The 13,152-nt window shown below is 38.9% G+C and overlaps 1 protein-coding gene across 6 annotated transcripts in view; it reads left to right on the top strand.

The window, feature by feature from the left end:
* Positions 1 to 11,933, top strand: part of LOC149242555 (cysteine-tryptophan domain-containing zinc finger protein 3-like) — a 45,828-nt gene extending 33,895 nt beyond the window's left edge. For all 6 annotated transcript variants that reach the window (XM_089374274.1, XM_089374276.1, XM_089374275.1 and 3 more), the window contains 4 exons: positions 9,937 to 10,106; positions 10,351 to 10,597; positions 10,927 to 11,128; positions 11,218 to 11,933. In XM_089374274.1, coding sequence (XP_089230400.1) covers positions 9,937 to 10,106; positions 10,351 to 10,536 — 356 coding nt within the window. In that variant the 3' untranslated portion in view covers positions 10,537 to 10,597; positions 10,927 to 11,128; positions 11,218 to 11,933. The remainder of the gene's footprint in view (positions 1 to 9,936; positions 10,107 to 10,350; positions 10,598 to 10,926; positions 11,129 to 11,217) is intronic.
* The last annotated feature ends 1,219 nt before the right edge of the window (positions 11,934 to 13,152 follow it).

Raw genomic sequence — 13,152 nt, 5'->3', positions numbered from 1 at the left:
TTTCATTGAAACATGGTTTTAGGGAGTTTTTTTCCGAAGAAAAGAGATGACCTCTATTCATAGGGAGAATATAAATTACACTCCTAAGGTGCTTTCAAGTGCATAACAAAAAAATGCAGAGAAAAAGGACTGAACCTTTTATGCCATACATTCTCATATCCCCATCTAATCTGCCATAAAAATCACTTATTATAATCATCATATTTGGCCTTACACTGTTCATATAATTATTGGATGTCTTAGCTACTTTAGACTAAACACTGATCTTCCTAAGAAAATGTCCCATTTATCTAAGCAAAAGATATGAGCTACAGAACTCTGTAACCAACATACAGACTGCCCATCAAACCCTAAAGACCTAGGATCTAGAATGAACAGCAAGAAGATACAATATCAGAAATTTATTAGAAAGGGATAGTGACTCTCTCCCTCTAATCCACAGCCACATTACCTTACACCAGCAATAGGGGTCTGCTATGATGTTCAGTTCCCTAGAAATATAGGTGAAAGAATAAACAAAGGAGTCTGTAATCTCTTTAAGATCATCATCAATTGGCCTGAGAGTAAAATTATGCAATTAAGATGACCCCTTCATCCAATTGATCACCAAGGAGGAGCCTCCAGAGACTTGAACTCTCAAAAACTTGAACTCTGCTAAATTATTGGAACCAGCTCACAGACCACCTTTGAACTTTATATAGTGAGAATTTGATTGTGTTGAAAGGTGGTAGACCTACAGTCCAGTATGATAGAGATGTTGTCACATGGGTAATGCTTACATTATCATGTGTTTGGTTAAAAAAACTTAATAATACTATATATTATCCAAATATAGATACAGATGAAAAGAAAAATCTTTATATATATGAAAGAGAGATTTGATTTGTACAGTTAATATAAAATCTGTTGTGTAAGGAAATATAAAGAGAGACACCAGATATAGACAAATAGAAATATGAATGCAAATATATTTATCTTGATATTTTCATATCCATATCAGTATAAATTTTGAGTTCTGAGTTCTACTGAGTTAAGTGAAACTATAACCAACTTAGATCCATCTTAAATGATCAAAAAATTTATGTCTATCAAAGAAGCCCGAAGCTTGGGACTTGCCAATTTTCAGCTTACCCACAACCCTAGATTCTCCTTGTTTATGAAGGATTCTACAGCTTGGCCTCATAGATCTTGCTTGAACATGTTAAATGGAGTTATTAGAGGAGGAAGGGTTCAGCCAAATTTAGCAGGTGCACTAAATTTGGCAGACGGATCCACAAGTGGGACCAAGGCGCAGTTATATATTTTTTAATTATTCTTTGACCTAGGAAAATTTAAATTTTCCTATAGTCAACAACTAGAGCGATCTCAACCATCCAAGGAGATTTAAACTCAGCCCTTCAAGGCAGTGATGGGCCCAGGGCTCTCTCTAAGAGGGAAAAAGGCGTTCACTTGGTTCATTCATGTACTAGAGACGTGGTGGGAAGCAAGAAGAGAACACCTTTGGCTAGGGTTTCAACGAACTAGGGCTTCAAACCCAAACAGATTAAGGGAGAAAGAGAGGCACACAAGCTTCAGATCTTATCCAACACCCAATATACTTCAGCCAAACTGTATTCAGGGCGTGAAAGAGGCTGTGTTCAGGCCATAGGAATCTGTGCAGCTTCCTATGGCCTGAACACAGCCTCTTTCTTGCCAGTCTTCTGGCAAGAAAGATGTGGTACATTGGGCCGTGAGGCTGAGAGAGGTGTATCAGCGTGTTGAGGAATCAGATCCAAAGGGAAGTTTTCCCTTCATTGTAATTTGTAATATTTTTTTGATCAATATTTTTGCTGAAGCAACCTAATAGAAGCCACCAAGCTTACAGGTTACCCTAGTTGGGGTTTCTTGGGTAAATTTGTTGTGTTCAGTTTTTATGGTGTGTTTGTCTTCATTTGTTCTTTATCTTTCGCAGCATGCTAGTTAGTAAGCTCAGTTAATTTGTAGATTGAAGTTAAAGTTCAGTTTTTAGCGCTTTTTTAGCATAGTTCATAGATTAGTTGCCGAGTTTTAAGAAAACTAACATAGTATCAGAGAAATGTCTCTAAGTGAAGACCTACACCCATGTTTCGACCTTGGGAACAAGTTTAAGGAACAAAGGAGAGACGTAGTACAACTGAAGTGTTGCACTTGGGTCTCTAGCAGTGCGACCTAGGGTTTTGATCCACAAAGTGTAGATTTTCCAGCTAGACTAGTGCACTAGGGTTTCTGAAGAATTCAACCAACAAAATGTCTTACTATGGTTTGAGACCAAAGCACAGTTTGGAGGGAGCAACAAATTTTTGCTCATGGAAGGAGAGGATTATTGTGGTGCTTGAGGAGCAAGGTGTGAAGGAGTTTGTGGAGAACCCACCAACCACACCAAGTAACCCCTTGCAGTTGGCTCAACATAACAAGAATGATGCTAGAGCAAGGAGGATTATTCTTGAAGGAGTCAAAGACCATAGTACCACATCTTTCTTGCCAGAAGACTGGCAAAGAAATGTGGACAACCATTTTGAACTTATACTGGGGCTCAAGTGAGGTTAGAAAACTTGTGTTGAAGGACAAACTCAGAAATATACGTATGGGCAAGTTTGAGCCCATACTCTTTTATCTCACCAAATTCACCTAGGAGAAGGACAAGTTGGCTAGTGTGGGGGAGACAGTACCTGAAGCAGGTATGGCGAGTCTTGCACTATTAGGGCTTCACAAATTGTGGGATAACTTCTAGGACATAGTGAGTGGCAGAGAAAAGCTTCCAGACTAGGAGCAGTTGTGGGGTGACTATGTTCAAGAGGAGATTCAGAGGCGGGCTACATCTGGAGCTCATATTAAGCATGAGGATGAAAACTTTGCCCTAGCTAGCAAAGGGGGCAAGGCCAAAGGCAAGAAGAGCGCAGGAGAGGCTGAGTCCAACTCTAAAGGAAAGAAATAAAAGAAGGATCTCAACAAGACAAAATGCTTCCAGTGCCATCAGTTCAGACACTATGCGGCCAAGTGTCCTCAGAGGAAGAAGGAGTCCAAGAAGGACCAAGTGGAAACTTCGACAGAGGTGGAAGAGTTCAATTTAGTGTTTGAGAAATTTTCACTTATATCTTGCATGGGAAAAATTTTCACTTATATTTTTTGGTAGTGGAGCTTCCAACCATATGAATGGGAACAAGGAATATTTCAACCAATTGATGGAGAAGGACATGCAACATATGGTACATTGATAGTGGAGCTTCCAACCATATGAATGGGAACAAGGAATATTTCAACCAATTGATGGAGAAGGACATGCTTCACTTTAAAGAGGTGCTCAAATAAAACATGACAATATCAAAGGAGAATGAGCAAGGAAATTAAATGATAAGTACAAGAGCAATAATGACATATTGCAAGTAAAGTAAAATGCTCACAATTAACAACATGCTGAAAAGAGATGAATGAAATGCAAGATATATCTATGTAAGATGCAAGCATCTTGGTTAATTTTAATTAAGATGCCTAATCTAAGGTGATTTCCTTCTCCTCAATTGTCAGAAACTAGTCTTAAACAAGGTTGTAGAAAGAAGTGTTGGGGAAGGATGCTAAGGCCGCATTAATGATACCTACCCAGGACTTCTAACGAATCAAGTGCCTTTGTTCCTACAAGGGATTGCCCACAAGAGAACTGCAAGTTCACTTGATTTAAACGTTGAGTAAGGGTCTAGCTCTTAAATTGAATGGTGGAGAAGGTGGTCCTAACTTTCTATTCAACCAAGCTCATGCTTGGATGTAAATTTTAGGATGCAAATCTAAGTTTAAGATGCAAATGAAGATGACAATGTTTCAATGAGATGTAATGATACCAAGATGCTTCAAAAAAGGAAATAAAATGCCAATATAATGAGGTAGATACTTTAAGCACAAGATTTCTAGCTTATGACGATAACTAATGAAGCAATAATTATTATTTAATGAAACAAAAGATAATTAGATGCATTAGAGGAAAATGCCACAATGCCTTTAGGTGTGTTTATCAAAGATGTTCTTCACTTAAGTTTAGACAATGCAACAAGTGAAAATTATATGATGTAAACACAAACAAGTTGTTAGATGAGATTGCTAACAATGAAATAGAAAAACCACTTCAAATCATCAACAACAAGTGAAACAAGACAATAAATATTCCAATGTAATTAGATCAAGCAACTAACTAGAAGATGCAAGTTAAAAGATGAAATTAGGATGCAACGATTAGCAAGATGCAATATATGGGTTAGTAAGAAATCTAAATCTAAGTAAGTCAACAGGATCTCCATTTTAAATAGGGAGAAAAGGGATAAATTGCACTTACATTAAGAGTATATCCAACCATCAAAACTTTGCCAACCAAGAAGCTCCAAGACAAAAGAAAATGATCCAAACATCAAAATTCATTCTATGCTCCAAAAATTCGTCCTCCAAGAAGGATAGAGAAGTTCTCTAAAGAGATACAAGTCCAATTCAAGTGGTGATGCTAAAATGAAATCACATCACTTGTATTTATACACTTCTAATGAGTTCGATTTAGCTAATTAGGCCTAATTAGCCCCTAAAATAAAATAATGTACAAGAGAACTAACTTTTGGTGACAAGCCCACCAAACTAGCTCATAAACAAAGAATAAGCCTCTCAAGAGGTCAAATGATCAATAATACATGTCGTTGGGCCCTAGAGGAGGCTTGATGAAGTCCAATAGCCATAATGTGAAATGGTACTCTCAAAAGCAGTGGACGAGGGGTTGGCCCCTTGTTCTCCAAATAATAAACTTGTGGTGCTCCCAATGGGTGTGGGGGCACACAAGGGTCCTCATGGGTCTCCAAACAAATCAAAGATGTTTGTAGACTATCTGAACGAGCTTGGATGATGGTATAGGTGATGTCACATCATCATACAGGTCCTGAGTCATCTGCCAAGTGCATGGTACAACTGTGGGGCTGGCTGGGCATGGTGAACCAGTTGCATCTTCCTTGTCCAATAAGCGAATCTCGAGCAATCTTTGAACATGTCTGGGGATCCATGGAATGTTGTCTACTGCTATGGAGGTCGATGGCCATTTACACACACCCTACATGTGCCAATGTAGCCCTCTGGAGGGTTGGGACCCCGTATAGGGAGATCAAACCCAAAATGGAGACCATTCGCAATCCCGCATAAGATCCAATGCGCCCCCTTGCCTTCCAGTACAAGAAGTTTTTTAAAGAAATTGAGTTAAAGAGATTATAAACCATGGACAAGAGGTAGGCACTGCATAATGGCATGCCCTTCCATAGTGGGCTTTGGCATGTGCTAATGTCTCCAAGCTCCAAGGGGGGTTAACCAAGTACCCTATTAGGTGGTTTCTACTTTTAAAGGGGACAATATGTCCAAAGTACATCCTTCAAATGGTGGTGGCATGTGATAAATAGAGGAACAAAATAGGGAATGAAAAGGGGCAATCTTGGGCCACATGTCGGGGTACAAGTGTAGCTATCAAAAGGAAGCCCACACTTGGTATATAATGTATAAGAGGGAGAAATTGTGGTACATGAGTTACCCCGGCTTGGATTTTTCCACCCTTCTTCACATGCCTTTTGCCTTTATGATTTTTCTTTGATTAGCTGCTTGGGGCTCAAGGGATAAGAGCATGATGTGTAAGATATAGTAGTGGATACCCCCTTTAAGGTAGGGCGGTACATTGCCCACTAGGGGTTGGGACAATCATGGGTTCTTGAATGATAAAGGAGGCTCATCTAGGGCCTATAGGAACTAGGGTGATGGCCATGGGAATGGGGTAGAGATCATGCATTGGCTTTTGCCCATGTGCTAGATGTGTTTGTCCCGACCATCTTTTGGATTTTGTGGTACATTTTCCTGTTGAATGTGGCCAACAATGCTTTAACTTTTTCCTTACAACTGCATCAACCTTTGTGGCGTCGTTTCAAGCTCGACCCAAGGTGTGGGCAAGGGGAAGGGGAGGCTAACCATATGTGGATCTCGTGGAGGGATGTGGGCTTAGGTGGGAGAAATGATGAATGGGGTTATAATCAACAGAAGGGGAGTGATATATGTGGATGAGGGAGCGGGACCACGCAACCAAAATTAGGGTTTCCCATGTAGTACCATCCCTAAAACCCAAAGGTGAATAAAAGAGATCCCAGGGGACTAGGATCCAAGGGTAACGTCCAAAAGAGTTCTAGGGGACAAGAGCACATACCTAGCCCACTCTTTTCTCCGAATCCTCCCATTAATCCATGCCCAAAAGTTTCCATCATAAGTAAACTACAACACTCAATTACCAAATGACAAGGCATACCTTTAGGTTTGGGAGGCCCACCTTCAAATATACGATCATGACAGATGGGTGAGGGACCACATCGTTGGTTCAAGTGGTGGAGAAATGGCACAACGAGCTAGTTGGTGGCTACAAGGGGCTGCTGCATGAGGATCACTTGGAGAAAAAAAATTCTCCTAGGGATGTCACCCACAAAATGGTGGGTAACAGGCCCGTGGCCACGCCCATGGTGACAAACTAGATTAAGGTAGATGCTAGCAAAGTAGATCAAGTTGATGCCACACTTTACAAACAATTGATTGGGCCAATGATGTATCTTGTGAATGTGCGATTGGCATTTGCTATGTAGTGAACCAATTGAGTTAGTTCATGGTTGAACCTACTAGAGTGCACTGGGTTGCTGCTAAACATATATGTAGGTGCCTTAGAGGCACAATAGATTATGGGTTGTTGTACAAAAGATGGATGGAGTGAAGCTGGAAGGCTTCATAGATACATATTGGGTAGGAAGTTCCATAGACATGAAGAGTAGTTCAGGTTGCACCTTTAGTGTTGGGTCAGTAGTTGCTTTCTGGTTCAATAGGGAGCAGAGATCAGTGGCATTGAGCTCAGCCAAAGCTGAATATATGTTTGTTGGTTTGGTAGCTTGTGAGGCCATCTAGTTGAGGAAGTTGCGTGTTGGGATTTTAAGTCAGAGGTTGGAGCCTACTGTCATACACTGTGACATTGGGAGATGCATTAAACTCTTTGACAATCTAGTGTTCCATGACTGCTCCAAGCGCATTGAGATCCGCTACCACTGTATCCGAGAGCAAAGCATACAATGGGCATATTGACCAAGGCTTTGTCTAGACTGAGCTTTGTCTATTTAAGGGACAATCTGGGTGTAGTTCAAACCACCTTCCTCTCTAAGAGGGAGTGTTAAATGGAGTTAGAGGAGGAAGGGTTCACTTGAATTTAGCAGGCGCACTAAATTTGGTAGAGGGACCCACAACTGGGACCAAGGCGCAGTTATACTTTTTTTATTATTATTTCTTGACTTAGGAAAATTTAAATTCTCTTATAGTCAACAATTAAAGCGATCTCAACTTTCTGGGGAGATATAATCTCATCCCTTCGTGGCAGTGGTGGGCCCAGGTCAATATCTAAGAGGGAAAAGAACGTTCACTTGGTTCATTCATGCACTAGAGACTTGGTGGCAAAGGCGGCAAGAAGAGAACACTTTTCGCTAGGGTTTCGGTGAACTAGGGCTTTAGATCAACATAGACTAAGGGAGAAAGAGAGGCACACAAGCTTCAGATCTTATCCAACACCTAATATACTTCAGCCAGACTGTATTCGGGGTGCAAAAGAAGCCGCGTTCAGGATGTACGAAGCTGTATGGATTCGTACAGTGCGCAGGTTGATTGGGCCACAAGGCTGAGAGAGGGTGTATCCGTGTGTTGAGGAATTTGTAGAGCCAAAGGCAAGTTTTCCCTTCATTGTAATATTTTTTTGATCAATATTTTTGCTGAAGCAGCCAAATAGAAGCCACCAAGCTTGCAGGTTTTCCCCAGTTGGGGTTTCTTTGGTAAATTTGTTGTGTTGAGGTTTTTATGGTGTGTTTGTCTTCATTTGTTCCTTATCTTCTGCTGCATGCTAGTTAGTAAACTCAGTATATTCGTGGATTGAAGTTAAAGTTCAGTTTTCAGCTCTTTCCTTAGCATAGTTCACATATTCGTTGCTGAGTTTTATGAAAACTAATAGACCATAAACACTTGTCAAATATTTGGGATTTTCTAGCCTTCCATATTCTCAACTGACTAATCAGGAAAATATTTGATTATGTCTTATCATATTGCCTCCATTCTACATGGCTTACAGATCCGTGAGCCCTGCCTACTCTCCTTCTGCAAAACATCCCATGTCAGGGTGTTGTTCTTTATTACTAGTCACATAAAAATTCTTGTCTTTTTCGGGGCTTTATTCTTACAGATCTTACTCCACCACCATGTAGGCTTATGATTATCTGAAGCAAATTTTGCTTTGTAGCCTTGTCCAGCAGTATATTCACCTTTATTCGTATTCTGTAACAAGGCAAATGAGGCCATTTCCTCAATCTGATGTGCTCGTTTTTAGGTGTCCACATATGCATTCTATAAAACCAAGTGATCCCCTTCCAATCCCAAAGATTGACATGACCTCCAACTCTGATTCCAGATAGGCATTTTAAGGCTTTACCATTGAAGCTAAACCAATATGATTATGTGCCCCCTTCACTAGTTTTCTTATGTCAACTTGTCAAATCTTTGGTTTTGTGCTTTCTGTCCAGAACATATTTTTGTTCCTAAAATCCTGAATCAAATATGTTTTGTAAATTGAGTGAAAATGGTGACAATTAGTTCTTGCCCAGTAGCTTTTATGTGGGGGTTGGTTTTTGATAGTTGGATGTTGTTTCTATCTTGAAAACCGCTGTGAACCTTAAATTTAAAGGTGCTGTCTACCGAGACCACAAATTTGCCCGGACGATGGATTTCTTGCCAGATCTGGTAATGGTTTTTTTGTAATCTTTATTTCTTGGTTTCGAAATCAGAATGCTGGAGTGTTTGAATCATTTTTTTGATGGTGAAAATGGATTCAGCACCATCAAGAACCCCTGGGGCACCCAAAATCCTGAAGTTTGAAAGCTGTAACCCAGATTTTAAAAAAATTCTGCTGGATTTTGTCATAATCTTGCTGGAATTTCCATTATTTTCCGAGCTAATTTGTGGGCTCTTTAGACTACGCTAAATTTAAATGTGCAAATGACAGCTTAAGTACAATTTGATACTGCTAGTGCTAATGTGAAGTTCATCATCCTAGTAGTTATTGTTGCTTTGCAGCAGATCATGTGACTGTAGTCATATATACCCCAAGTCACGGGCATCAAAATGGAAATATGATTTTGGGAAAAATTAGAGATCAAAATTTGAAGTATTTTTAATTTAACCTGTTCAAAATCTTGAAGCTATTAGACTCGTTGGAATTTGTCTGGCTACGTGGGTCATACTGGGATGAGCAAGCAGTTTCAAGGGGACATTATTGTGGCATCCCAACCATGTCCCCATTGAATCTGTGAAGGGTTGATGTTTCCTGCCTATTGTTTGGGTGATGTTACTAGTTGTCTTTTTGAAGTCTCCTTGTGGGAAGACCGAGTGGTTGACATGATGGGACGTTATTCCTTCCATCTGGTTTCAAATTCTATGGGGGGACATCTTTGGCCCATTGTGATAAGGCTCAAGGAGTAAGCTTCCCCACCGTTGTGGAGTCTCAGCTCTTGCTAAGTCATAAATTCCTAGTATATCTGGCTTATGGCTGTTGGATATACTCTTGGTGTAATAGTGGCATCCACTGGGTTTGACCTTGGGCCTTTTCCTAGATTACTTCAATGGGTTATTGATTCCCCATAGTTTAAAAAAAAATGTCTTCTTGAGGTTGGTGTACTGCTTGCTATTTAGGATGGATTGAAGCTTAAGCGTTATGGTGATAATGAATTTTAATGTGATAATGCACCACCATTCTCACACAAACACGTGGGTCCATGTGTTCATGGATGAGAGCTGCTACTATAATTTCATGTTAGTACATGTATCAATTGTTTAATAGTTTTCTGTGCGCAGGTGAGTCCCCTTCTTCATCAGCATCAGATGTGGACAACCTGAATAACCATGCCCTGATGGAGAAGGATCCTTCCATAAATCCAGTAAAGGGAGTTGGATCTCTACAATCATCAGGCAATCATGTGACTGTTGCTCGAAGCCATCAACTTATTAACCGCATATTGCAACATGTAAGTGGAAGAACACATTTGGGCAATCTTTATTTATGAAATGCAAGTGTTTAAATAAGGCCTAATGTGATAGAAGGTTGAGCATCTACTTTGTTCTGTACTGATTTTGTGAACTCTCTTATTGATGTGCTTGTAAGTTGTAATTTCATATCATTTTGTACAGATGGCTTTGTATAAAATTGAAGGATTTTTCTTCATTGAAATTTTCACCAGTAGCTAAACAGAAGTTGTTGTTGAATTGCAGACATCGGATGTTAATTCAGCTTTAGAGGCTTTTTCCAAAGCAAATAGTGCTTTTACTGCTGTCAAGGTTTCCAAATATGGAGCAGAGGAAATATCCGCTTTGAAAAGAGTCAATGATTTTAGCTTTCATGATATAGATGAACTGCTTCATCTTGTACTGCTTGCTATGAAAGCAATAGATCATTAAGCTTATGTCTGTCACACCAACCCTTGTGAATATGGATTTGTTTCACCTCAGTGTTCTTCAGGTGAGCACAGTACTAGTTTAGGAAGCATTATTGGTATATTCATCTTGGCCACATGTACTGAGTTTCACAATGTATAACTTGTTTTGTTGAGGTTTAATAATTTTTTAGGACATGCAAGTAGGCAGGCATTTATACCTTAATTGGTAAAACACATTCATTCTAGACCAATGGATTGATCCAAAATAGGGTGCAATCTTTTACAAGGGCGGCAAAATTTTCAATCTTTATATGTTCTTTTCGAGTCTTTCTTTATTCATCTTTGAAATGCAGCTTAGTTTATAAAAAGAATGATTGTATTAATCATTTCTATTGGTGTTTTTCATATTCAGATTTTCAAATTTGGAGCCTGTAGAATTTGACTTCCACTGCTTGCAATTTTTGGAAGAGATTGACTGGCAAATTTGGCAAAAGGGTTACGAATTTCAACCATGACAACCCTCTTTACGATACAGGGAAGCCACAAATGCCAACTAGCGTAATTTTACCAACGGATTGGTAATATTGTTTCTATGCCAACAACATCTGGACTAGGTATGTATCTCAGTCTTGCATAAAGCATTTTTTTAAATGTTTCATGGATTATACATTGGTTATTTATTATTGCTTCGTTTCTGTGGCAGGTCTTTTATATATGCCAGTTCCTCCAGAAAGCTTGTTAAGTTATGCCATGCCAATATATGGAAATATATACAATTAAAACATTAAACTACCAACAAATGTGAATATCAACAAGCATTATGTTACTTGAGGATTGGTTATCGGGTGGTCTCTGCTCTAGTGCTCTGTTAAAATCACAAGTTGTACACTCTAGCCCTTAGTCCATGCAATGCGAGGGTATGCTGGTCATGAGCATTTTATGTGGTGGCAAGACTTGGATGTTTACCACAAATGTTGATATGTGCAGTAGCATGCATGTTATCTGGTACGAGGTCATGATCTTTGATGTCTATTGAGCAGAAAATACGTAGGCACACTTTGGGAAATAAGTACATAAATTGTATTTATATTCGAACTCTTGTGTCTGAATGGGTTATAAGTTGACCCAATAAGCTCACGATTACAATAAAAGTAGGTTAAATAAGAATTGGCAGGCTGGGCTGTACTATGAGAAGGGTACTCAAGAAGAATTGTAAGGCTTTTCCTGCCTTGTTCTGAATAGATTATAAATACAAAGATATTGATTTGTTTCACTTCCGTCACTGGAAACAACTCTAGTTTTGAGTTGTGTTCATCTGTGCTATTTCTTGTCAACACAAGTCACGTTACAAGGTTTTTCTCCCTGTTTAAACATTTTAATGCTTAACAAGGATGTACTTCGAGAAGGGTACTCAAGTATAATTGTAAGGCTTTTCCTCCCATGTTTTGGATGCATTATAGATAGGAAGATATTAATTTCACTGGACAAAAGGGGGAGGTAGTGGGAGCAGCAGGGACAGGATGGTAGGAGCAGCAGGGTTTTGTTTAGGGAAAATATGTGATTTGAGCCAGTTTATCAATGAATAAGTGTGGTGTTCCTTGTTTATTGATCATAGAGAATGATGTGTTTCATATTTTATTTGTCCGTGGAAACAGCTCTAGTTTTGAGTTTGTTAAGCTTGTGCTATTTCTGGTTGACACAAACCACATCACAACGTTTTTCTCAAGTCCCTTGACACATTTGTGTTGTAACTTTTGGTGAAGTAGCAATGTTTATTTTGGTTAGATTTATACAGTTAGTTATCTAATTGTCATGCTGTTTTTCTCAAGCAGTGCAAAGGAATATCTAAACTGATTATATGGTAATTATAGAGAAGTGGTTGTTCTAGAGGCCACCAGGGGACTTGACAAGTAGACTGAAATAGAGCCATTGATTTCCCTGACTGATATATATATATATATATATATATATATATTCCAACTTTTAATTAGTTTTTTCCTGTTTTTTGCCCAATTTTGTGAGGAAATTTAAGGGATATTTCTCCACATTCTTGGATGGTATTTCTAGTAAATATGTTTGCATAGACTTATGTCTTACTCAAGGGGTTTGAATTGAGCACTTGCCATATATATATATATATATATATATATATTCCAACTTGTAATTAGTTTTTTCCTGTTTTTTGCCCAATTTTGTGAGGAAATTTAAAGGATATTTCTCCACATTCTTGGATGGTATTTCTAGTAAATATGTTTGCTTAGACTACTATGTCTTACTCATGGGGTTTGAATTGAGCACTTGCCAATATGGAAATAGTTAAATGCTTAGCAGCACTGGTGATCACTGGTTGAGTAAGCCCGTTGGGCTTGTAATTGTTTTGATATATAATTCAAGACATCATGATTAATGATAAAATTTTAAAATTACTAAATTTGATGACAATAATCTACTAAAATACATATCAAACAGAGTGGAATTTGAATAATAAGAGTGCAGAGATGGAGCTCCTTGTGTGAATTAGGGTTTTGAAGACAAGTCGAGACTGCAAATTTCAGACAAGGGTGGATTTGGGCTACTCCTTTGTGACAAGTGATAGATCCTATGATGCTGTGCTTAGATCTACTCGTGGCAAAGGAGG

The sequence above is a fragment of the Pinus tabuliformis genome, chromosome 8, assembly GCF_031772625.1.
Source record: "Pinus tabuliformis cultivar Carrire ecotype Pingquan chromosome 8, CPIR1, whole genome shotgun sequence".
Taxonomy (NCBI): Eukaryota; Viridiplantae; Streptophyta; class Pinopsida; order Pinales; family Pinaceae; genus Pinus; species Pinus tabuliformis.
The sequence above is the reverse complement of the archived record's forward strand: the minus strand, read 5'-3'. Positions and strand labels throughout refer to the sequence as shown.